Raw genomic sequence first — 26,388 nt, forward strand, 5'->3', positions numbered from 1 at the left:
TGTACAAATTTCCCTTGGATCAGTGCCTTACTTGATACTGGATCAGGCTTTAGTTCAGCTTCTATATAATATCTTGTTCTTAATTCCAAAGCAGATTTTAAATCTGCTATCTTGCAGATGCATATTCAGAATTTTTTATTGAAGGACCAAAATAAAATATTAAAAATTTATAATCCATACATTTCAGACATAAAAAAATATTTAAGAGGCCAGATTAAAAATCATTCGAATATTTTATGTAAAGTTCATATAATGAACAGAGAAATTAAAAAAATTCAGTGGCCTTATTGGCTAAATCCCTGGATACATGATTAGATATGATTACAAAGTGACTTTAAATATCACTCAAGTTACAAACTAGTGAAGATTACATGAATAGTTTGATAGGACCATATATTCTCATTAGACATGCCTAGATCAGATCCTCATCTGAGTGAAATCTGGTTCTTGATCAGTAGGCACTGATCTCTTTCTGTGCAAATAATTTCCACCAAAGTTGTAGATGGAAGGTTTTATGAAGTTATTGAATTGCTTATTAGTTAGTATTTCTCCTCACATGTTCTGATTGCTCAAAAATGTCATTGAAGCCATGTTGGTTGGATCGCACCTGTGTGAAGGTTTGCATGAAAGGTAAAGCTTTCCAATTGATGCAGTGCTCCAAAGTTAGCTAGTTTCCTTCCAGTCAAGTGATATCAACAAGTTCAAGGAACCCAAGTAAAACAGCTCTGTCAATGTTTTCAGGATCTGCTGTGAGAGATTATTCCTAAAAAGATCAATGAGATTCAAAATATGAATTTTGTATACAATCGCAAATTTATTAGCTCCAGTTAGCAAAAATAAGGTGAAACTTCAGCTTCTTCAAAGTGGAGTCTTTCCTACAAACATTGTCCAACTCACTTGCACAAGACTTCTACTTATATCTCAATGATACTGTGGAATGACACATATCAAGCTAATCCTACTACAGATGTAGATCAATCAAAACATCCAACAACTAACCCTAACAACATCCGACAGTAGAACTCAAAATGTTCACTACTTAAGCAAGGAACTACATCCGAATAGTTTCACTATATATTTTTCAAAAAAAAAACTCAGTAAGAGAAAAGCTCCTCAGAGTTCTATATCATTGAACCTGGCATTGGCGTTGAATGTGATAGACACTGATCATATAACTAGTTGAAATTTTGCTAACCCATTATCCTGGCATTCTGTTAAAACTTTCATGAGAATACTAAGAACATTGTTTATTGATAACAAAACTCAATTACACCTGGTCGAGAGACCTGAAACTGTCCTCACTATTCTTCCGAATCTCAAATCTCGATTCGGTCATTTTATAATCTCTCATCTTTCTCTCTCTGACTAACGTTCATCTCTAACTCTCTAACTAACTCCCACAATAGACCCATCACATTCCAAGTGGCATTATTTTTGGGTGGAGATCGAGGCAAATGTTGCGAAAATGGAAAGGTACCTGGTTTGATGGTGTGGGATTTTCTGATGATTTTGTTTGTGTGGCTGCAGTTTGTTGACATTCAGAAGAGAGGGAAGAGGAAGAGCACCTAGGCAAGATTTTGTTCAGCATTCCTGACAGATGTAAACATATTCAAACTGATCATGTCAGATATTTCATTAATTGTTTTCCATGATATGCAGTGTTTATAACTAGAATTACCATCTATAATTCTCTTTAGCCTACCACAAAGAGTAACGACCTTATACAACCACTGTGAAGCTGTGCTTCATTGCCAGAACTTTTGCACTTCACCACCTCCATGCCAAGCATGAGCACTAAATATAAGCAGAAAATTTGAGTAGGACTAAACTTCAACTGGGGCATGAGGAAACATAAATATAAAAAATGCTGATGTGTGAAGAAAACTGATGTACGCTCAGGCTAAAAAAACAATAAATTTTTCCAGTAAATCTGTCAGCACCTGAATTAAGATAGAGATAACAGAGCCATATACAAAAATAGATATAATATTTCCTGAAGTCATCTTGTTAGAGTAGGTTAAGTGCTCCTCCTATAACAAACATTAATCAGTTTCAGTTATGCTGCTGTTGGTTGCTAAGAAAGTAGAGATAAAACTATTCCCAATAAACAAGATTGTATATTTTGAAAGCACTAGAGATATTAAACTTGAAATGAAAACATATGTGATTGATCATGTGTGTGTGTAGCAGGTACCGGATAAAAAGGAAGAGAACACAGCAATTGGTGCATGCCTCTTTTAGAACTTGCACTTCATAACATTATTTAGTCATTGTCGATATATAGCCATTATCAGGTGTACTTCTTCTCCACTAACTTTACCACTTGAATAAATTGGATTGGGACCTAATTATCTTGCATCTCAGCAAACCATGGAGCTTGAGAAGCTTTTTCAAGAGTTATTTCTGGGAGGTATAAAACTGTTCCATCTAGTTTAGAAAACACAAGAGAATAAAAATGAAAGACTAGTAAAGTTGAGCGAATAGTGCAACTGTAGAACTCTCGAAGTTAACTGAAATAAAGAAAAGTAATCAACATGCAGTTACTCATAGGTAATGACATACCGTGCACATTTTTTGTCGGTGCAAATTATGTTACTTGTGTTGGTCAAAGTGTAATTATGATTAAAACTGGACAACCACATGAACAGAGAAAAACACAATGCACCTCAAGTTTAACAGATTGAAAGGAAGAATAAAAGATTTGTACCTATGTCATCGGTTCTGTCAATGGTCCATACTGATTTTCAGAGTCTGAATAAGTTCCCTTGAGAATAGAGAATCTTTGATGAATGCGGGACGAAATGTGCGGTCTAAATCTTTTATGAATGTGCACTGCAGATCAGGTGGAATCCTTCAAATATCTGGAAGAAGATTGCGATGATCCAAAATTAGCTTTTCGAATAAAATGAATTCTGTGACGCATGTAAAATTGTAAATATAAGTAGTCTCTTTCATATTGGCAAACAAACAAGACTTGTTTCAGTGAGTTCATCTGATATATAGCACTGAGTGAAATGAAGAAGTTCCCTAGAAGAGACTTACTCTAAATGCACCACAAAGGTCTAATCAAAAGTAAACAGTAATAGACTTACCAGTACATAAATAGTATATCTCCAATAGGAATCAATTCTCTTGCAAATCTAGTCTAGCACCTAACTTCTCCAGACACTCAGTCTATTCTTCACTTCTCCTGTAGGAATGATAGGATTAGTCAGCTCTCAGTTTAATAATAATAGTCAACAAGAAGCCACGTGCATTGCCATAAAATAGAATTAAAAGATACTAATTTAGACAATAACTGGTCATAATTATCTTCTGTTTAAGCTCCTCTTTTGTGATTAGAGTTTTTTTTTTGACAAAATGAAATGTAGAGTGAATCACATCAACCTGATCCAGCAATGATCAAGATTACGCTTAGTATTTAAACCAGCTTGATTTTGATTGGTCTTCTCAAAAGAGTAATCAGAGCTCTCTTCTACCTGCATTGACATTGAGAAATCAAGATACAAGAAAGAAGCTCTCCTATTTGAGCAGGTTAAGTCCTCCTCCTTTAACAAATAGTAATCTACTTAGGTGTAACTTGGAAGTTTAGCTCCTGTTGGTTGCTAAGAAAACAGATAAAAATATTTCCAATAAAAGAGATTGTATATTTCAAAACCACCAGAGATGTTGAACTTGAAATTCAAACATGTGTGATTATGTGTGTGCGCGTAGCAGTACCTGACCAAAAGGAGAGAACACAGCAATTGGTGCATGCCTCATTTAAAACTTGAACTTCATGTTACTAAATCATCACTCATCATCAATATATATCCATTGAATGTGACTAATCTTCCCCCAATCTTCACCATTTGGTTTCTGGCAAAGCTGTTTGAGCAACGGGCAGTTGCGTCGAATAGATAATTTTGAAATGGATTTAGGAAGACCCTCCTCCGGAAAGCATTGTAGTCCGGGGCAGTTAAAAAGATGCAATTCTGTGAGAGAGGGGAGGTGGCAGAGACCCCTGTAGTCCAGTTTTGTAAGATTTGGAAAATTATATATCTCCAGAGAAGTGAGTGAGTGTGGCAGCAACCCTTCATCAGGAAAACACTCCACATCATCCATTAATGTGAAACGCAAGCGAAGCTGAGAAGTGTTGGCTGCCAAAGCCTGTATCAGTGATGGCATAAAACGTTTTCCAAGAATCAAATATTGTAGGTTTGGCGGCAAAGCTCCATCAGAGAACGGCTCCAGTTGTGGACAATCACATATGTTGAGCTCATCAAGAGATGGAAGAAGGATATGCATGCTTTCAGGCAATGATCTTAAATTCTCCAATCCACTAATATTAAAATTCTGTAGCCTCGGTGCAGAGAGTCCTCCTTTGGGAAATGATGTAAACTTAGGGCACCATAGGATATTCAGCTTAGTGAGATTATGGCCATGCTCCTCCTGTGTAATCATTTCAAGATTGGGGCAACGCACCAGTTCGAGAGAATTGAGATTGGGGAAGAAATGCAGAGGAAAGATCCTTAGAGATTTGTAGCTATCAATGATGGTCAATGATACAAGGAATTTGTAGCAAGGGCTAATGGGAATGTTCATATTTGGGCAAGTAACAATTAGTAATTCAACAAGAGAGGTATTATTAGATATGGTGTGCCAAATGCTTTCAAGCAACGAACCTTTCATGCAACGTCCACCAATCCTGAGCCTTTGAAGAGTAGAGGGATTATGACCAAATTGCAGCTTTCCACAGTTATGTAGATTCAATTTTTGAATGGATGGAGCCAATGGAACAGAACCCACAAGCCGAAAACAGCAATTAATAGATAATAGCTTCAAAGAAGGAAGCTGTTTCGGCAAATGCTCTTTTAGCTTGGGACAATTCGAAACAATAAGGTCTTCGAGGCGTGGAAAAAAATCCCCCACTCTTTTACATTCCCATTCTTCCAATTCTTTCATATCCTCAAATTCTAATCTTTCCAATGATGCAAATGGAATAGTAGAACTCCCGTTCCCATAAAACTCACCACCAATTACCACTACCCCATGGAGCCCAATAATTGAAAGCTTCTTCAGAGATGGCAACAGCCCAAAGGAAGGCAATGACACACAATTGACGCAATATCTCAATGTTATGGACACCACATTAGACAACGAATTATCTCCAAACCAATCTGGAAATCGGGTACTGCCATAGTTGCTAATTGATAGCTTCTTCAAGTGTTTGGAAGGTTGCAGCTTCTCAAGAACTTCTCTTCCTTTCTGTGAATCATCATCGTTTGCACTCCATTCTAACTCAAGCTTCACGAGGTGTACTTTATTTTTTAAATTTGCTGTTAATGCATCCGAGGGATTGACAATATTCTGCAGCTCAAAAATTGATAGTGCTCCATGAAGATTGAGTTCACCTAATTGCTGAATATTATACTCACCACCTTTTCCCACATAAAATGAATTCAGTACTTGAAGATTGTTTAATTTTTCCAAGTGCATTGGCATTTTTCTCACCTTTGTTCCACTAAAATCAAGATAGCGCAATTTAGTGAGTTTATGCAAATTCAAGGGCAGCTCTTCCAAAGATTGGCATTCCTTCAACTTCAATGTCTCTAAGTTATAGAGAAAACATATTGAATCAGGTAACTTTTTTATGAGGGTACAAGAAAGGTCTAGATGACGCAGATGTATAAGATTGCCTACTGAGTCAGGCAACTCAAACACCCCATAACCAGAAAAAGATAAGGCACGCAAATACTTGAACTTGGAGACCAATGCATGCACCAACACGTCAGATATCCAGAAGGGTGAGCGAAAGAGTACGTTGGCATTCCTACCTAATGGTAGAAATGTTCGTAATCGATTGGTATTGTACAATGCATCAAATCTTTCAGAAGCTTCATATTTACTTCTTAAAAATGAAAAATGACGAATCATTTTCGATATATTTTGTGCTTCTTCAACCTCCAACCTGTAAGCAAAATCCCCAGACACATATTTTGCCAAATCATTGAGAAGGTCATGCATGACAAATTTCCTTCGATCTCCCCTTGAATGTTGAAAAAAAGACATCGATAACAAATCATTAAAGTACTCTTCACCCACTTCTTCTATACTCTTACCCTTCTGAAAACATTTTAGAAACTTTTCTGCCATCCATAGTAGAACTAAATCCTCTTTCTCAAACACATAGCCTTTGGGGAATAAAGAACAATAAGCAAAGCATCTCTTCAGATGAGAAGGAAGGTATTGATAGCTTAGTATTAAAGCAGGGATGATATTGTTATCCGCTTCTGGTATCTCCCATACCTCACTTTTCAATATTCTCTCCCATTCCAATGAAGATGATTTTGTGTATAAGAGACTTCCAATACTTTTCAAGGCTAGAGGCAAGCCTTTGCATTTTCTAACTATCTTTATACCAACCTCCTTAAAGTCTGGATTTAACTGAGAATTCTCATCCTGAAATGCATGCTTAGAGAACAATTGCCAACTATGTTGTTCTTGTAATTGTTCTAGCTGACAGGTCTGATTTGATCGCATGATTGAAGCAACTTTCATACTGCGTGTAGTGACCAGAATTTTGCTTCCTTGAGCAGCACTGCTGAAAGGAGCTCGGAGAGATTCCCATTGCATGTGATCTTCATTCCAAACGTCATCCAAAACAAGAAGAAAGCTCTTCCCCATCAACTTTTCTTTCAGTTTTACCTGAAGCGTATTGAGCTCTCTGCTGTCATCACTGGATCTAGTGATTTCATCTAGAATTGCTCTTGTCACCTTAAAAACATCAAAGTCATCTGAAACACAGACCCAAGCTTTGATGTCAAATTTACCCTCCAGCCTTGGGTCATTGTATAAATGTTGGGCAAGAGTGGTCTTACCCATGCCGCCCATACCCACTACAGAAATTATGGACAGCTGATGGTCATCATTCTCAGAGTCGGACATCAACCAACCAAAGACAGTGCCTTTGTCATGGTGTCTACCATATATAACAGTTTCACCAAACAAAGATGTTGATGGCAATTTTTGTGACACTTGCCTAGTTGACCCAACACCAAAACCAGCTCCCTCTCTCAAACCTAGTATATCCTTTTGCCTAGCAAGATATTCTAGGTTGTCAAGGATTTCTTGCATCCTTGGTTCAATTTCCTTATCAAATGCACTCACAGTAGCATTGAAGAAATTCCATACCTTGCTGGCAGTGGGCTGAGATTCAGCTTCCTGGTTTTTTAGGGAGAGTTGAGCGTCTATTTCATCCAAGAGATCCTCTGCATCAAAGGCAGCATCCTTGACAGCATCAAGCCATGCTTTCACGTTTCCATTTCTGATCTGCTTTAGCTCTGCATCATCAACAACAGCATTGATGGATAGCAGCATGATGTGGAGCTTTTTGAGCAGCTTCTCATTGAGTTTTCTTCCACGAAAGTAGGCCAGAATATCAGCAGAAGCTAGCCTTTCAAATGTGACCTGAAAGAAAGCGGAAGCAAGAGCACCTCCAACTAGTTCAACCGCCATGGAAGGAAGGAAAGGGAGTATGCAAATTGAGAAAGTTGAAAGAATAGCAAATGTGATGAAGTGTAGCTGATGCCAATGATTCAATTCAGATAAAAAGAGTTCATGCTAATAAGACATTTTCCGGATTATTTATGGTTGGTAAACAACTAAACATCATTTTCTTTGATAGTCAGCCGGCCAATCCAGTGAGTCTTCCCAAGAATACAGACGTAAACTAATGTACAAGGATTGATTCGGAATATATTTGGTGAGTAAAAACATAGGGATGGATTCAGAAATGGCTTGCTCAATCAATATCATATTGTGGTGTAAATGGTTTATATTTATATTTTATTTGCTAACAAATGATCTGTTCGTCAATTGGATATACATAAAGATTGCTTAAGCAAGTGTAGTTAGTTGGTCAGTGAAGGTGGCTACCTAATCACATATTAAATAAAGCACAACACTTTGGATGCATTTTTATACAATGACTTTATCTTCACACTTTAATCTCACCACCAGTCAAAGAGAAAATGAAGAAAATAAAGAAAAATGAGAGATATAATAGATGATGTGATAGGAAAAAAAAGAGGGAGATATAAAAAGAGAAAGAAAGTGGAAATGTGATAAAAGAGAAATGTTAATGTGAATGAAATTTCAATCCATCAATAAAGATGGTTGGAAAGAAAGAGTTAAACTCGGTAGGTTATTACCTCATTTTTCGTCTTTTTCGTCTAATTATAACATGATACCTGAGAAAATCGAGGAAACTATCACATTATTATCCTTTTTTTAATTTATTACTATCCTTAAATAAACTCAATGGTAAAATACGCAAACCCCTCCAGATTTGTTAGAGTTACCACTTATCCGCATTCTTACTCAAAATATACACTCCACTCTAAATTCTTAACCATAGTTAACCTTGTTTTTAAATATACTTATAGAATATTCCCTTTAATTTAAATAAACCATGCTTAGATTATGTTTTTTTTTTACATCAGAAAGATAAATTGCACCCGTCAGGAATTAATCCTTGTACCTCCCCTACCCAACTCATATGTCCCCCAACTCCTACCACTTGAGCTATCGTACACGGACATGGTTAAATTATGCTGTTTACGTTATGTTGAATGCTAATTTAAATTATATGTAGTCTCTATATTGTGTAATTGGGTTAGTCCTTATCTTCGTGTGTGAAGATAGACACAGTACTACTAAGATCAAACACCATGAAATGTATAAACTCAATAATTTCTCTCTTGATTTTTTCAACGGTACTGTTTCCATCACCACTTTGCACTGAATCAGGATGTGGAACCGTGAGTTGAAGTTATTTCCCATTTTCTCAAACAGAAATTAACAACAACAAAAACCAACTTTTCATGATAAGATAAAGAGAAAGGGAGATACCTCATACCTCGTTGCACCCTGATCAAAGCCGCGCAAAGGGGATGAATGGGAAGCAACTCTCTCGAGTTGGAACAGCAAAACAGAGCACGGCGTTTCAAATTCTTGAGTCTACCGTGAATGTCAATTAATCACTGAAAAAACGTTGAAGAAAGTGTTAGACAAAGAGTATTGCACTATTGCTAGTAAGAATTTCTCCTCATAGACCAATTATATGGATCATCTATTATATGGCATTTAGCTCCAACAGTTTCTATAGAGTATAGACTGAAAAAAGTATTTTCACTTGGAGCCTTTATTGTTAGGTGCATCTCTAGGTTCAACCTTTGTGAGGTTTTAGAGGGCTTTTCTTTCCCTTTCCCCTTCCAGTTTTGCTTTGTTTGTTGTTAAGCATAAAAAAATTTATCTAAATACACACAATCCAAAAATTTGGATTTGTTTTCTTCATTTGTTCACTTCATATTAAACTCAAACTAAGTCAATTACTTTTAATTCACTTTCCGGTTTATATTGTAAATCAAGGGTTACACTCACATCATTTGATTGGTTGAAATTCATGCATGTCTATTAAAAACATGGTTATCATTTCAAATTTAGTGGAACTAATATGAATTCCAACTTCACTACTTTTTTCACTTTTAACACTTTATATTTATAACTTTTAAATTTTACTATTTATAACTTATTTCTGTTTGGTAAGAGCTTGGGGATATATCTTATCTTGAGAGAGAGAGAGAGAGCGAGAGAGAGGGAGAGAGAGAGAGAGAGAGAGAGGGGTGAATTAGTGCGGGAAAAGTAAGGAATTGTGAACGGATGTAAAATCCAAAAGAGGTATTTTTGAAATTTTGATAGGGGAGTTTTGTTCAGCTTGGTAAGTGGCGTGTGATGGTGGTTTTGGATTGTTAAACGACAATGAGACCAGAGAAATATGAATCTTTGAAGTTTGCTCTAAATTTTAACAATGGTGAAATGTGGTTGAAGATGATGAGAGAAAGAAGGAAGTGAAAACTTTGAAAATTGGAGGTGGGAGCTGGGACGAACCACGAGCACGAAGTGAGCTGCAGCCCACCGACGGTTTGCATGTCTCGTAAAATGTTCTTCAATGCTCGAACCGCAGGGTGCTTGCAGTTCACATTGATCCCCTTTTTCCAAATTTTCTAACTTGTTAGTCTTCTTCCTTTAAGTTTTTCCTATCTTTCTCTCTGTATAATTCAATTAAAACTTACACAAAACTCGTCAAATACAAAAGTCAAAGCTAGAATACTAAAAAGCAACAACAATTAAACATAGGTTATTTCCCATGATGCGCTCGTTTTAAGTCAAATAACCTCAACCTAAGTATTATCAAGAGAGGTCACGACAATGTGGAGGAATGTAGGGGGAACTTTCTCTTTCAGTGGTGCTTCTCGGCTTTGAATCTTCCCCTAGATCATGCGATGCTTCATTATCCTCTTCGGGGATTGGCTCCTTTTGCTGAACAACCTGCACTGCAGGCCTGCACAGACTCTCCTCTTTTGCCTTTATGTTGATTATGTCAAAGAGGATCGCACTTGCAAATGCTTTTCTTAAGGGGTATTGGGTGAAAGCAATCTTCCCCCAGGAGATAAATAATTATCCCAACGGTGGCATGAAAAGTCTTTCAAGAATAAAGGATGTGACTAAATCTCTTTGCGAGCTTATCTATAAATTCTTTGTATTTCACTTTTACATCTTTCTCGGCTACTAGCTTGGGAAAAAATTATAGCTGACGTCAAGGATTTGTATAAAGATTGATTCAATGGGAGACCTTTTTCTGTTTTTCCACGGTATGAACAATATTGTTCTTAGGTGAGCCTCTTTCAAAAGGAAGAAAAATATGAATCTTAATACCATGATATACTTCAGATTAAATCAATGATAAACATAATTTAATTTACTGCTAATACTTTATAAGAGAGTAATATTTTCTAGAATAGGGTTCCACAGAATATTCGTTACCTTCGTTTAGCAAATAGAGTATCAAACAATCGAAACTTAAATAATAGGGTGTCAATAAAATATGAAACCCCTGTCTAACATAAAAGAGTACAAATAGTTGACAGCACAAGAGGACACAATTTCTATGGTGAAATTTCCGAAGGAAATTAAAATGCGAAATATATAGAAAGGAAGTGAAAATACAAAAGCTTAAATGCCAACTACTAAGGGCTAAAGCAATTTCCTTTTCTACTGAGGTCATTGATTGTGTGATCCTCCTGGTTGTGCGTTCGGAGGCATACCAGGTTGATTTCCCGACTGCAGTAAGTAAAACTTAACAATTAGCTTCCCTTCAAAATTGGACCTTCCACTTCCAACAACAAAATTAATCATCAAAGCACAAATCAGATCATGCAAGGCTCTTGGTGAAATTTTCAATTAGCTGACTTTCTTTCAAAGAAATTACATAAAGATCATCAAGGCTAACAGTCTTGGTCAACAGTGTTATCAATCCCAGATAGCAGTGTATAGTGGTCGATGCAACATTAAGTATTATGAAGCATCATATTATCTTACCTGATAAGGATTATAGCCTTGCATCATGGGCATTTGTCCACCTTGAGGTCTATTAAAGGAAGCACCTTGAGGATAATTGGTATTTGATGGCCCTTGCATATTAGGCAAGTTGTTTGGGAAACCTCCAAGAGGTGGCCCTCCACTTGGAGGCCCTGAATGCATTTGATTCATGCCCACAAAAGGACCTTGCGGCATTGGATTGCCCATCTGATTCATTGCACCTTGTTGCATCCCCTGGAAGATAAAAAAAAAATATAAATCGGCTCTGTTAAATGTACATTGCACATAATTAGAGATGCCTTATCAACCACTATCTATTAAATTAGAGCACCTTCAATATCCAATGTCTAGTCCCTAGAAGCCCACACCAATAAAAGACTCAAACAATCTACCACTTGGTAGAAACTACATCCAAATAATTGTACAATTTTGAAAAATAAAATTCAGAATAAGAGAAAAGATCTTTGGAACACACACCATAGGTCCTGGCATTGGCATTGGATGTGAAGTAGGCACTGATGAAATTCCTGGTATTGATCCTGGCATTCCAAGTGGCATTTGGGGCGGAGGGCGGGGCAAATGTTGGTGAGGGAGCAAAGGAGAATGGGAAGGGTGCTGTAGCTGTTGCATATTTGGAGGCATAGGCAAAGGACCCAACTGTTGTGGTAGTGCCTGGTGGTGTTGATGTTGTGGGATCTGCTGTGGATTCTGTTGGAATGGTTGCTGTTGATTAGAAGCAAGAAGAGAGGGATGTGGACCTGGGGGAAGAGGAGGAGCCCCCATTGAAGCAGGATGGGGCTGCTTCTGCTCCCCTTGAGAAAAATCAAGAGAAGGAACAGATAAGGGCATGGCAACTCCAACACCTGGAATGGTGCCGTCATTTCGAGTCAACCCAGGGGCAAATGGTCCAGGAGTTGTTGGGCCTTCAGGCATTGCAAAATTACCACCCATGCGACCAGCAACCGGATTTTGCTCAGGATATCCTGGCAGATAAACATATCCAAACTAATCAGATGCTGAATTAATTGCCTTTCATAATAGGTAATGTTTCTACCTGTAAGAAATTATGAATTACCATCCATAACTCTATTTAGCCAAGCCTATAACAAGAGGCCTCTAAATATTGCAGTGAGTAGCACAAGATTAAAGAAAAATTTAGTACTGAAAGAATGCCTTCATATCGATTTATATTATCCAAAAATGTTGAATACAGAAAGCAATCTAAACTTATTAACTATAGAGTCCAATATTCCAAGAGATATTAGACTGCTCCATTTTGCTTTTACAGGAATTAAACAAACCTTGCATGCCATTGTTATATCTATCACGCACAGTGTCTCCCGGCCTATTTCTGCACCAAAACTTCGTTGTATGATCACTGCTACCACTGCATAAGAAAACATGAAAGTCAAGTAGCTTAAAGTTGGCTATCTTTTTCTCCGGATACCCACAGATCAATTAAATGGGTTACAACCGAAGTTATTAAATCATGCTAGAAATCAGGAATCGTCAAACTAATTTTTGTATCATAAATCGTATCAAACCGTAAAATTCAGGGACAGAAATTAAAGCATGAAATATATAATATACAAGATATATATAGTACTCAGTAAACTGATTTTAATTGAGAAATTTACAAAACAACTTAATCATAACTCCGGTAAAATATTGTCACATGAGATGTCAACTCATAAGTCAGAACAAAAACAGAGTAATGACATCGCAAACAAGGTGCACATGAAGTGATTGGGTGACTGTATGCAGCCACTACTTTAGAATAATGAAAACAGCAAACTGAAACAGCCAAATATGCCTTTTTTCAAAAGAATGAAAACAAAGTAATAAAATGATCAAATATGGTGAGTTTAGCAGCGTATCTTCAGTTTATTTTAATTTCTTTGATAAAATTGGTCAAAGTAGGTAAAAATATAAAAATAAGTTACACAATATACTATTATAAAAAAGACAAGTATGTGTGTTAGACACCCTTAATTAGTGAGAGGTGATTAATTAGACGGAGAGGTGGTTAATTAGAGGGGGGTTAGTAAGTGAGGCATGTTGCCTATAAATAGAGTTTAGGGTGAGTATTGTTATCTTTAGGATTATTTGGGATTTGGGACATGGAGAGAGTGGCTGAGTCTCTCCAATTACTCAGCAACATTGTTCTTTTCTACATTGAATATATCAGTTCCTATCAATGTAGAACAGTAGCTTCAGAATATTGAGCAAGCAAGGCTGAGAATAGACAAGAAAGAAACCAAACAAGCATCATCGGACTACTAGAGAGCAACATTAAGTTCACCTGCACAAAAGGTATCCAATCGGATGCCATGCAAGATCCCACACATTATTATCATGAGCATTGGAAATTTCAATTTGTGGAGTTTCATGCCTGCATAATACATAAAATGCAATAATCACATTTCAATAAGCAACAAGCCAACAACTACCTGAAAAGATATTTGATGCAGGAAGAATATTTTAAACAAGTACTAACACACAAAGAATAATAACACGTAAAAATTTACAAATGAAGTTTAAAAAAACTATGAGAACTAAAAACTGTTTAATTTAATATCTAGATGATAGTCTAGTAAAGGGTATGATCTGCTTTAATTCAATACCAACCTACCTACAAGCACTCTTTCCAGACACACAAAAAGAGTTAATGATAATCATATACCAACTTCGGTCATTATTAACTGTCCACGTAGAGAGAAAAAATAGTTTTTATTTTTATATATCTGTCCATTTAGGATTTCAAGAGAGCATTAATTAATGTTTTTATAAATAATGTCCTTCTGAGAAGAATAATGAGAGGCAAAATACATTTTAAAGGGCAAAATAGAAAAACTAATAAGACTTTCCCGATGTAACAAAAAAAAGAAAAACTAATAAGGTTTTATTGAAAGTTAACAAAATTTATTGCATTCCTAGGCAGGACAATTAATAAGGAATGTGGGTAGTATATTTTCAACAGCTCTTAATTATTTTGCTCTCTTTGTATTAAGGGTTGGGGCACCCCTTGTGCCCCTATTAATACAATCTTTTGGCTTACCAAAAAAAAACTCTTAATTATGAAAATTTAACTCACTGGTGCTACTAAAACTCATCTATCTTTATGAAATTAGCTCATACTTTTCATCCCATTATCTGACAAGTGTGCAATACCTTCAACAACCCTTCAAGCGTGTTTAGCTCCAAGTCAGCATAGATTTTTAATGGAGAAAGAAACATAATTAAATCCTTTGACAAAGTAATAGGTAGTTTATCTTTATCCCTATTTTTTATTTTATTTTTTAAAAATCTATCTTTACCCCTATTTGTATATGAACCAATATAATTAATTTTAAAGTTTGTGATACATGGCATGCATTCTAAAAGTTTTTTTCCGACTAGGATTGAGTCTAATAAACTCCACTATTTAAGTCAATGCCATAACCTAAGGACACAAACTTTGAAGAAAACTAAGGACCTGCTTGATTTGAATAAACGTTTTCTATTATCATTCGAAATAACAAAATGCCACCCTATTTATCTTTTAATCTTTATTTTAAAATAAATGTACAGAAAATGGTGAAATAGCATTTTTGTTTTCATTTTCAACACATCTTTGAAACAAGAAACAAAGTGAAAACAAGGTAGCATTTTTGTAATTATTGGTAAAAAAAGGGAAACAAAAACATTTTCCCAAACCAAACAGCTCCTAACAAAAAAATAAGCACTGAGAAAAGAAAATTCCATAAAATAATGTAAGAAATAAAAACAAAGATAGAAGGAAGACTGCAATGCAAGTTAGGAAACAAATTTACCCAACAAGCCAATGGAAGATGGAACCATCATAGCTTCCACTAACAAAGTACTCTTCATGGAATGGATGCCAAGCCAAAGCTGACAGAATAGTTAAAAGTTAGTTACAAAGGTCATGCCACTCTATTATACGTGCAGAAGCATTAGAGAAAACAGTAAATATCCCAACAGTACTGGCAATATTACACAACCAATCGCCCAAGAAAACATATTAAGTAAGCAACAATTCAGGAACTTTTTGCATGGATGTAGAATATGGCTTGTGCCAAGTGCCACTTATTATAACCATTTTAAGAAATGTCATCATTTCCCTATTTAGAAAATCAAAAGGTTGCATAACAATCTGAACATTGGTACACACTACAGCCAAAACTTCTAAGAAGAAAAACATCAAAGCAAGGTCACAATGTCACTGTGACATTGTTCAGGATATAATAATTTCAAGGAACTGTCTTTCTATTCCTATTTAAGCAAAAGGGCATGTCACTGACCAGTAACATCCTTCCGGTGTCCACGAAATGATTCAAGCTCCTTCATTGCTCTTATGTCATAAAGCTACAAATCCAAGGAGAGATATATGTATAATAAACCCAAATAAAAATAAACAAAGCAGGATTAAGTCAAAGAACAAAGCAGGGAGGGGAGAATGATGAGCAAACAACTGAAAGTGACAAAGCAAGAACAAATCAAAGGACCGAGCAATATGGAAAAATGATACAGTAAGATTGATTATTAGATAAGACCCAACTCATCCCTAAAAAACAGATGATCATCCAAATTACAAAAGACCTGCAAAAATGCTAATAAAGGGTCCACCAATTAGTGCTAAAAACTGGAGATATTCTAAATAATTGATTGATATTAACTTGATTCAGAAGTACAATATATGTATACAAGGTTTCCTAGTTCTAGTCAAACTAAATAGGGAAACTAACTAACAAACTATAACAATAAGATACTAAGGAATAATAACAGAATAAAACCAATCCTAACACAGGTTTCTCAACAAATATCCTAGATCAATAATATCAACAAACTAAAACATATAACATATATCTCAACAAGTACCATGACAATAGTTACTGACCTTTACTATTTGATCTTTTGAAGCTGTTAACACCCAGTTGCCGTTTTGATTCCATTTAACACAAAGCACAGTATTTTTGTGGCCATGACTGCATGACATGAATAAGTATCAATAAACACAAACAGACTGTTGTAAATAAGGAATTAATATAAGAATTATTATTAGAAGATTATATTCAGTATTAGGAGATTTATTCTCTTATTAGGAGATTGTGTACATAATTAGTTATTTCCTTATTTAGGATTAGTCTTCTTCTATATAATGTAATTACCCTTTGTATTCTGATTAAGAAGTAATAATACAATTTCTCCTACTTTCAAGTTGGTATCAGAGCTCCCGATCTTGGGAGTTCTGCTTCTGCGAAAAAAACCCTAGCCGTCTTATTACGACCCTTTTATCTGGTAACGTTTCCTGTTTTGCCACTGTTGGCTTATACCGTTTGGAGGCCTGTGCTCTTCATCACCGGCCTGCCATCCTCTGTTCGTTACTCCGATTGCACAGAGAGGGTTCCCCGTGCCTTTTGGTCTTGTTCTGAGGGTCCTTTCCTCACTTTGTTGGTGTTTTTTCTTGAGAAGCCTTTGGTTCTTCCATTCAAGGAGAGTGCAATCTTCTCTGTTTCTGTTATTTTTCCTCTTGTTTCCCTTCTACAGTAACATCTCTCAGTATGTCTGGAGACGAGATTCCCATACCTAAGGAGAAACTCACTTCTGGAGTGAAAGTCTCTCTTCCACCTTTGACCCACAAAGATCTCCCGGTATTACAAGGTTCCTTTCGCTTGGATGGGCGCAACTACCTCCAATGGTCTGAGCTCATCCGTCACACTCTCATAAGTCGCAAGAAAATCAGTTATATTGAAGAAAAAGCCCCTGCTGAAACTGATCCACAATATGACACATGGCGTGAAGAGAATTCTCTTATTATGACCTGGTTTTGGTACTCCATGATTCCGGAAATTAGCCGGAATTATATGTTTTTCCCTACTGCTAAGGAGATTTGGAATAATCTGGCACAGGCATATTCTAAGAAACAAGATCTCTCAGCTTGTTATGAATTGGAAAATAAAGTTTTCAATTCTAAGCAAGGAACTCTCTCCGTGACAGATTACTATGGGACCTTGAATGGTCTATGGATTGAATTAGATCAGTATCAAAATCTGAAGATGAAGTGTGATGCTGACTCCACAACATTGAATAAATTTATTGAAAAAGCGCGAATCTTTAAGTTTCTCTCTGGGCTTAACTCTGAATTTGATCCGATTCGGGTCCAAGTTTTGGGTAAAGAGCAACTCCCTTCTCTCTCAGAGGTGTTCTTTATAGTTCGTGGTGAAGAAACTAGGAGGACAGTGATGGTGGAAGACAAATCAGTTGATGGTTCAGCCTTAGCCTCTGGAAAGGGTCCCATAAAAGGATCCACCTCTTCCGGACACCCTAACCGTGATGATCGCCCCAACCGTGATGATCGCTTCAACCGTGATGATCTCTTCAACCGTGATGATCGTTGCACTTACTGTAAGAGGTCTGGTCACACCAAAGAGTACTGTTTCAAACTTTATGGAAGGGAAAACGTCCTTAGACGTATGAGGGGGTCCAAAGGTGCTCCGCAGAGGCGCGCAAATCACACAACTTCTGACATGGAAAATGATGGTGAAGTCCCACCTGTACCACCAGCAGAAGATGTCCCTAGCCTTAGCAAAGTAGAATTGGAGCGTCTGAGAGCTTTTATGGACTCATTGAGTAAGCCCTCTGGTTCTTGTTCTCTCACAATGACTGGTAAGAGTTCTACCTTCTTATCTCTTAATGCTTTGAGTACTGAAAATGACTGGATTATTGACTCTGGTGCTACAGATCATATGACACCTCACCCCTCACATTTATCTTCTTATTCCACTTACCCTGAAAAACACTATATCACTGTTGCTAATGGATCCCAAAACCAGATTACGGGAAGTGGTAATATTCACCTTAGTCCATCTCTTCCCTTAAAGCATGTGCTTCATGTCCCAAAGCTTTCTAACAATCTTTTGTCCATCCATAAACTCACTCGAGACTTGAACTGTGCTGTAACCTTTTTCCACTCACATGGTGTTTTTCAGGATCTTGCCATGGGACAGATAATTGGGATTGCTAAGGAACAGGACGGGTTATACTGTCTGCGGCACGAGGAAAGCAAGTGTCATCAGACGAGTTCAGAGTCTTGGAATACTTCTCAAATATGGTTGCGGCACAAGCGTCTTGGGCATCCTCCTTTTAGTATTCTTAGGACCATGTTTCCCCATTTATTTTCAAAAGTGTCAGTCGAATCTTTTCATTGTGATGTTTGTCAGTTTTCTAAGCATCATCGTTCAACTTTTCTTCCTAGTAATAATAAATGTGCTCAACCTTTTGATCTTGTTCACTCTGATGTGTGGGGACCTTCGTCCATTTCTAATGTTTCTGGTGCAAAATGGTTTGTTACTTTTATTGATGATTGTACTCGGATTACATGGGTTTTTCTTATGAAAGATAAGTCTGAGGTGTTTCAATTATTTGTTAACTTTTTCCACATGATTAGAACACAGTTTGGGAAACCTATTAAGAGGTTAAGGTCAGACAATGGGAAAGAGTATGTTAACAAGAATTTTTCTGAATTTCTTACAAAAAATGGTGTGGTTCATGAGTTGACTTGTGTTGACACCCCACAACAAAATGGGGTTGCTGAAAGGAAAAATCGTCATCTTCTTGAAATCACTCGAGCTTTACTCTTTCAAATGAATGTTCCTAAGTTTTATTGGGGGGAAGCTGTCTTGACTGCTGCTTATTTAATTAATAGGTTACCTTCTAGGGTTTTATCTAGTGTTAGTCCTGTGCAGGTTATGACTAGCTTCTTTCCGTCTGTGCCCATTAAGTCAGGTCTTCAAAGTCGTGTATTTGGTTGTTCCGCCTTTGTCCATGTTCACGGTCATCATCGGGGTAAGTTAGATCCTCGGGCTATTAAGTGCATCTTTATAGGATATGCCTCAGATAAAAAGGGCTACAAGTGTTATCATCCTCCTAGTCGTCGTGTCTATATATCCATGGATGTTACTTTTCAAGAATCAGAGTCTTTTTATCCCAATCCTCTGCTTCAGGGGGGGAATACTCAGGAAGTTGAGTCTCCAGAATTGTCTGTTATTCCTCTTCTACAGGATCCCTTGATGCCTTCCTCTATTCCTATCACTGAGGACAGTGATGATGATGACAATGGTCCTGAACTAGTACCAAATCAGAATGATGACAATGGTCCTGAACTAGTACCAGATGAGAATGATGACAATGGTTCTGAAGTAGTACCAGATCAGAATAATGTTGACAGGTTCAGGATAAAGTACCAGCGGAAAGTAAAACCCGTCCTGATCCAACAACAAGTCCAATCGTCTGATCCTGAGGTAAGTGTTGCGAACCCTGAGCCTAGTAATTCCTATGAGCATAACCTTGATGACTTACCTATTGCCTTACGAAAAGGAAAACGTTCTTGTGCCAAGTACCCTATATCCCAGTTTGTGTCTACTCAAAATCTTTCTGTGCAGCATCAGAGTTTTATTTCAGCTATTGACTCTATTAGAGTCCCTACATCAGTACAAGAAGCATTAAAAGATAAGAACTGGATTCAAGCCATGAATGAAGAGATGCATGCACTGGACAAAAATGGAACTTGGGAGATTGTTGAGAAGCCAAATGACAAGAGGACAGTAGGTTGCAGGTGGATTTATACCGTGAAGTACCGATCTGATGGCACACTTGACAGGTATAAGGCGAGGCTAGTTGCAAAGGGATACACCCAGACCTATGGAATTGATTATGAAGAGACATTTGCTCCGGTAGCAAAAATGAACACTGTAAGGATCATTCTTTCCTTAGCAGCTCATTTTGATTGGGAGTTGCAACAGTTTGATGTTAAAAATGCTTTCTTGCATGGAGATTTGGAGAAAGAGGTGTATATGGAGATTCCACCGGGGTATGACCCTACTTCAGGAAGAAATAAGGTGTGCAAACTGAAGAAGGCCCTATATGGGCTCAAACAGTCACCCCGAGCTTGGTTTGGGAGATTCACTAATGCTATGGTGTCTCTGGGTTATAAACAAAGCCAAGGTGATCATACCCTCTTTATCAAACATACTCAAAATGGTAAACTCACTCTTCTGTTAGTCTATGTAGACGATATGATCATTGCAGGTAATGATGAACTTGAGAAGCAGAATCTGAGGAAACAGTTGGCAGCCCAATTTGAAATGAAGGATCTTAGAAAACTGAAATATTTCCTAGGTATGGAGGTGGCATACTCGAAGCAAGGGATTTTCATATCTCAAAGAAAGTATGTCCTTGATCTTCTCAAAGAGACTGGTAAATTGGGTTGTAAGCCCATTGGAGTGCCTATAGAGCAAAACCACAAGATTGGAAGTAGTGAGGAGGACCTTAGGGTTGATAAGGCTCAATATCAGAGACTTGTGGGGAAGCTCATTTATCTATCTCACACTAGGCCTGACATAGCTTATCCTGTTAGTGTTGTCAGTCAATTCATGCATGACCCACAGGAGAGACACTTACAGGCTGTGGATAGAATCTTGCAGTATCTGAAGGCAAGTCCAGGGAGAGGTCTGCTGTTCAAGAAGAGTGAGCAGTTGTCTATGGAGGTTTATACTGATGCAGATTATGCAGGGTCAATTGTTGACAGGAGATCCACTACAGGATATTGTATGTTCTTGGGTGGAAATTTAGTTACATGGAGGAGCAAGAAGTAGAATGTAGTTGCTAGATCAAGCGCAGAGGCAGAGTTTAGAGCCATGGCTCAAGGAGTTTGTGAACTGTTGTGGATGAAGATCATACTGGATGATTTGAAAATAAAGTATGAAGCTCCCATGAGACTCTTCTGTGATAATAAATCTGCCATTAGTATTGCTCATAATCCAGTCCAACACGACAGAACAAAGCACATAGAGATAGACCGGCACTTCATCAAAGAGAAATTGGATAGTGGTCTAATATCTACACAGTATGTCCCCTCAGGACTTCAGTTGGCTGATGTGCTCACCAAAGGACTTCCCTTGGAGCGGTTTCGAGAGCTTACTTGCAAGCTGGGAATGATAGATATTCATTCACCAGCTTGAGGGGGGGTGTTGTAAATAAGGAATTAATATAAGAATTATTATTAGAAGATTATATTCAGTATTAGGAGATTTATTCTCTTATTAGGAGATTGTGTACATAATTAGTTATTTCCTTATTTAGGATTAGTCTTCTTCTATATAATGTAATTACCCTTTGTATTCTGATTAAGAAGTAATAATACAATTTCTCCTACTTTCAAGTCAGACAAATGAAAGAATGAACATCAACACTTAAGTTTACACTCACAATGAGCAAAGCTCCCTCCCTGATTTGGCATCCCAAAGTTTCACAAGATTGTCCTTCCCACCTGTATTGTGAAAACCACATGGGATATATATCACACATTATTGAATTTCACCACCATAGGAAATTTCATACAGCATAATCAAAACACCTGATACTAATAGAGATTTTGAAGGATGCCAGTCAACACTCTTCACATCCCAACCATGGCCTGGCTGAGTTCAAATTCACAAAGATAACTAGGTTAGTTCATAAATATGGAAAAAAGAATGATAAAAAGTATAAGCACATAAAATATATTCTAGGACTTTGAAAATTTAAAACCAGGAAGTGATTTTCTTAAAAAAAAAACATGAATAATCACATCAAATCCATTGGCTGTAAATCAACAGTAATAACAGTAAATTCTAGGGTAATAATTGATTGTTCAGGAAAATAGGAAGATTTGAAACTTTATACAACAATCTTAGTCATTACAAAAGACGTGACAGTGACATAATAATAAGTAGGATAGATAATAGAAAGGAACCTGTTCTCATATCTGGTCCGCCCAGATTAGAGACAGGAAACCCATTCTTGTATCTGGTCCATCCAAAGCACATTACCAGTTAATGAAGACTCTTCTTGACAGCGTGCAAAGTCCCAAACTTTAACAGTGGTATCATCAGAGCACGAACAGAACTTCAAATCTGTCCTACAGAAACTGTTTATCGAAGAGTTACAGCATCTTTCATCTACAGCATCCTATAATTTCATGAATAACATTTTCAAATAAAATATCTACCTTAAGTCACGGACAGATTCTTTATGAGCAGATTTGTTAGCTTTGACATTATTCATGTTGTTCTGCCAATACCTGGAAACATGACCCACAAATACAAATACATCTAATTAGATATGAGCCTTTGAAAATCAAAACCTATTTGCATATGCACTGTGAAGCTTATAAGACACCATACATAATACTAAACTATATATTTACTTTATTGCACCGCCATCATCACCGGAGACCATCCAGTTGTCATTGTGACTCCAGACCATGGATCTGATTGCTTGATCATGAGCCTGCATATGTTTCAAAGTCCACCTTTAATTTTTATATTCTTAAGCTGCTGCTGACTGCAATAATAATGCCAGGACATCATTAAAGCTACGTACCTGAAGGATCATTTCAAAATTAAAAGACTGTCCATTCCAAAGAGTGAATTCACCAGTCTGTGAGCCAGTAATAAGACGCCGGCCTGTTGGAGTCCACTATTTTTAAAAAATAAACAGTAAAGTAGCATCACAAAGTCAGTCAAATGTAATCCAGTGCCATATTCAAAAAATAAAAAATGCAGGGCTATCATCTTCCTAAACTAATTTAAGGACCTTATAAAAACAAATGGCCCAGCTTCAACTTAATTTAATATAGCATTTCAAAGTTCTCCCAATAACAAGATCCAATAAAACAACACAACCATATGTCGGATGATATATTATATAAAGCAATTAAAAAATTGGCTAAAGAAAGCAGGCAGATTGCAACTTGTAACAATAGCCTACACCATAAATTTTAAGGGCAATATGTCAAAGAGACATCAACATGTAAATACAAAATAGTATCTTGAGCAAATGTGTGGTTCTGAAATCACTACAACTACATGAAATAACACCACTAGAAACACTCGAAATTAGAAGTTCAACTTGCTTGACAAGAAAACACCGAACCAAGGAAATCACTTTACATGCTTTTAAAAAGAACATACAGTTTTAAATATATCCGAATTATAAAACAAGTTTACTGGAGATCTATTTTGTTTTACATGTGTTGAACAAAAAACAGCAGAATTTTTTTTGATTAGTATACAAAGTTGAAAACATTGAAGTGTTGTCAAATAGCAGTTATAGCTATAGCGTAGCACTCTGAGGGCTCACTGCTATTCCACTATTTTCTGCTATGAGGACAGTAGCAGATTTTTGGCTTTCCGCTATTTTCCGTAATCCGCGATTAACAACACTGCAATGAACATACTACTATAAAAAATCACTTTCCCAGTATAAAAAAATCATATCAAATGAGAAGTAGCATTTGTTTAGAAATTCTGGACAATTTAAGCAGAAAACATCCAGCTGTAAATCTGTAACTGATGATCAGCATAACATATGCAATCACAACATTGCAATCTAACTTACAAGAACACGATTAATAGGGCATCGATTTTTATTCAGAGATGTATGAACAAATTTAGCAGCAAAGCTAGTGGATGGATTGTCTGGATAGCCCGCTGCTGGCAACATCTGCAAGAAGAATAGCATAAAGTTATAATATAATAAATAAGTTGATCATTGCAATAAAAATTCTTAAAATTGACCAATTTATGTTATAGGAATAAAGGAAAAGACCATACAAACTTATTGCTAGAAATATAATATCAATATCATTCATGTGGCTTCATCTATAATCTTATTATGACTCAATGTGTAGAGTTTGAAAGTTAATGCCCCCATTCCTATAATTCTAATAATAAGTTGAATTTCAGTACAAGACAAGTGAGCATGTTCATTATCAACCCTTCAAGCCCAAAGGGCTTTGCAAGTTACTAAGGGGCCATGTTAGAGAAACAATATAATAAACATCCATGTATCTTCAACTAAAGGTTTATTAATGATACTTAAAATAAATAGAAAGTACAAAAAGAAAACTCACATCAATTGCGGCTGCCGTCGTAGGTTGCAGTACAGTCCTATCACTCGAATCATGCTGCCACATACGAATCTGAAAGCAGATACATATTACCCATCAATTTCCAAGAGGGAATACATACAGATCGAGATAAACAGGCCAAAAATCATTTTTCAAATTAGCTACGATAATATGAATAAAGTAGTAACCATTACCTGCATGTAACGCACAACTGTGCTCGTATAATCAACTGCCTTCCTTTGAGTATGCTTTCTCATCCTTTTTGCACCATGGCTATCACTATGAACTGTAAAACCATTCATTGTTAAATTAGAATATTCACCAGAATCATAAACCATATATTTTCAATGAATTATCAAAACTAAAAGAAAATGAAGATATACAGATTTAATGCCTTGAACAGAGTAGACATTTTTCTATCATTTAACCATCTTGTATAGTAGAGAACACAATAGTCTAACATTTTGTCTGGTACAATTTTCCTTTGTGCTTGAGATGCATCTTGTTATCACAAATTATCCCAAAACCATTTCTCTATTTCATTCGCACAGTTTGATTCATAACATTAAATTCACCCTTAACCATCTTATTACTTTGTAAGGTAGATCTAATACAATTAAACTCCCAAAATGTAACAAAAATCGATGCCCAAAGTTCACGTCTAAAACATTGCTAACCATATCTTAATAATCACATCCCATATAATCCATTTCCCTCCTAATTAACTGAATACCATTCGATCCCAAATTTTCTTGGATTTATCCAGTGCACGCATTATTTAGTCCAAAACAACGTACGCACACCAACACTAGCACCACATTATTGGGGTTTATCCAGCAATATAAGAAATCACACCAACCGACGATACCCACGAAAAATCAAGAACAAGCAAGTATTCCCATTCAACTAAATTAAATGCAATTCGCTCGCTAATAACAACAACAATAAGAATCAGCAATTGCACGAAGCAGAAAACCCAAACCATCGTAATGGGGAGGAGGGGGGCCACCGGGACCGGGGTGGTGAAACTCCGGTGCGAGGTTTGTGGAGGATGCAGATGGCTGACGCATCATTGGCGGCGGATGAGGTTGCTGCGGCGGTGGAGGCGGCGGTCCACGGTGAAATTCTGGACCGGGCTGCTGATGGTGAAAATGCTGCGGTTGTTGTTGCTGCTGGAACTGGTGCTGGTGCTGCTGATGCTGATGCTGCTGGTGCTGGGGGTTATGAGGGTCATTGTACATCATTGCGATTGGAGTGAAGTGGAGGAATGAGGAGGAACTGGTCTAGATTTGAAATTCCAGGGGAGAGGAGAAAACCCTAAACCCCAAAATTTGGTGGGGATAAAGAGCACAACGAGAAGTGGAGCGGGAAAGAGAAAGAGTGGGGAGTAAAAGCAGAACGGTGACGTTTTTGGTTGGACTAAAGGGTTGATTGAAAAATATGATTTCACTCCACTAAAATGAGAAAATAACTTATGGTAAATTAAGGGACATGTAGCGGTGGGGAGGTCCAGGGATCAATTACCGGTGGGTGGAATTTATTTTTTCGACGTAAAAAAAATCATCACAATCACTAATAATAGTAATTAGAAGGATTTGGGCGTACGACGCTAAAGGATTAGCGCGCCGCCGCTGCCTGACTGTCTAGGATCCTAAGCCCAACTATGGATTTTCTTGGCGTTAATAACCTAACCTGTTTTTTTGGATCCTTGCATGCATATATGTTGAACCCTGACCTTGGTGGTGTTGTGAGCGAGTTGCACACTTGAGTGTGTTGTAGCCTTTTATGTTTGTGTCTTGTTTCTTTGCTTGTGTTTCTTCCCTGGACAACAGCATGAGTGAGTCTAACTTCGAATTGGAGAGGGATAAAGTTGTGGTCCTCAACTTGGGAGCCCTGAAAAATGATCCTCTAACATGAGTGAGGATGTCTAGATGGGGGTAAGATGCTTACGCATCACTCTATGAGTGTAAAAGCTTTTAAGAATGTTATGCTTGATATGAGGCAATCTCGGAACTGCG

At 37.0% G+C, this 26,388-nt stretch overlaps 2 protein-coding genes across 30 annotated transcripts; both read right to left on the reverse strand.

Annotated features, from left to right (window-relative positions):
* Window positions 1-214: 214 nt before the first annotated feature.
* On the reverse strand, window positions 215-9,233 carry LOC130745441 (putative disease resistance protein At3g14460). 29 transcript variants are annotated; one of them, XM_057597692.1, is made up of 9 exons: window positions 3,721-7,849; window positions 3,388-3,479; window positions 3,093-3,190; window positions 2,708-2,861; window positions 2,195-2,427; window positions 1,941-2,030; window positions 1,679-1,794; window positions 1,478-1,590; window positions 215-763 (listed from the first exon to the last, which is right to left on the reverse strand). In XM_057597692.1, the coding sequence occupies exon 1, from the start codon at window positions 7,495-7,497 to the stop codon at window positions 3,793-3,795; it is 3,705 nt and encodes a 1,234-aa protein (XP_057453675.1). In that variant the 5' UTR covers window positions 7,498-7,849; the 3' UTR covers window positions 215-763; window positions 1,478-1,590; window positions 1,679-1,794; window positions 1,941-2,030; window positions 2,195-2,427; window positions 2,708-2,861; window positions 3,093-3,190; window positions 3,388-3,479; window positions 3,721-3,792. The 29 variants fall into 29 exon arrangements, 28 of the variants coding, with proteins under 28 accessions (XP_057453675.1, XP_057453673.1, XP_057453690.1 ...); XM_057597690.1 differs by having other exon boundaries at window positions 1,679-1,834; XM_057597707.1 differs by adding an exon at window positions 8,900-9,233 and having other exon boundaries at window positions 1,679-2,427; window positions 3,721-7,449.
* Window positions 9,234-10,765: 1,532 nt separating this feature from the next.
* Window positions 10,766-25,750, reverse strand: LOC130745443 (flowering time control protein FY). Its single transcript, XM_057597710.1, has 18 exons — window positions 25,353-25,750; window positions 24,565-24,656; window positions 24,374-24,442; window positions 23,860-23,964; window positions 22,843-22,938; window positions 22,667-22,749; window positions 22,469-22,540; window positions 22,290-22,387; window positions 21,836-21,895; window positions 21,688-21,748; window positions 16,319-16,406; window positions 15,723-15,786; window positions 15,234-15,312; window positions 13,724-13,813; window positions 12,723-12,808; window positions 11,899-12,404; window positions 11,422-11,655; window positions 10,766-11,163 (listed from the first exon to the last, which is right to left on the reverse strand). Exons 1-18 carry the CDS (start codon window positions 25,612-25,614, stop codon window positions 11,104-11,106), a joined length of 2,205 nt encoding a protein of 734 aa, XP_057453693.1. The 5' UTR covers window positions 25,615-25,750; the 3' UTR covers window positions 10,766-11,103.
* Window positions 25,751-26,388: the final 638 nt, after the last annotated feature.

Source organism: Lotus japonicus, chromosome 3 (assembly GCF_012489685.1).
Source record: "Lotus japonicus ecotype B-129 chromosome 3, LjGifu_v1.2".
Lineage (NCBI taxonomy): Eukaryota > Viridiplantae > Streptophyta > Magnoliopsida > Fabales > Fabaceae > Lotus > Lotus japonicus.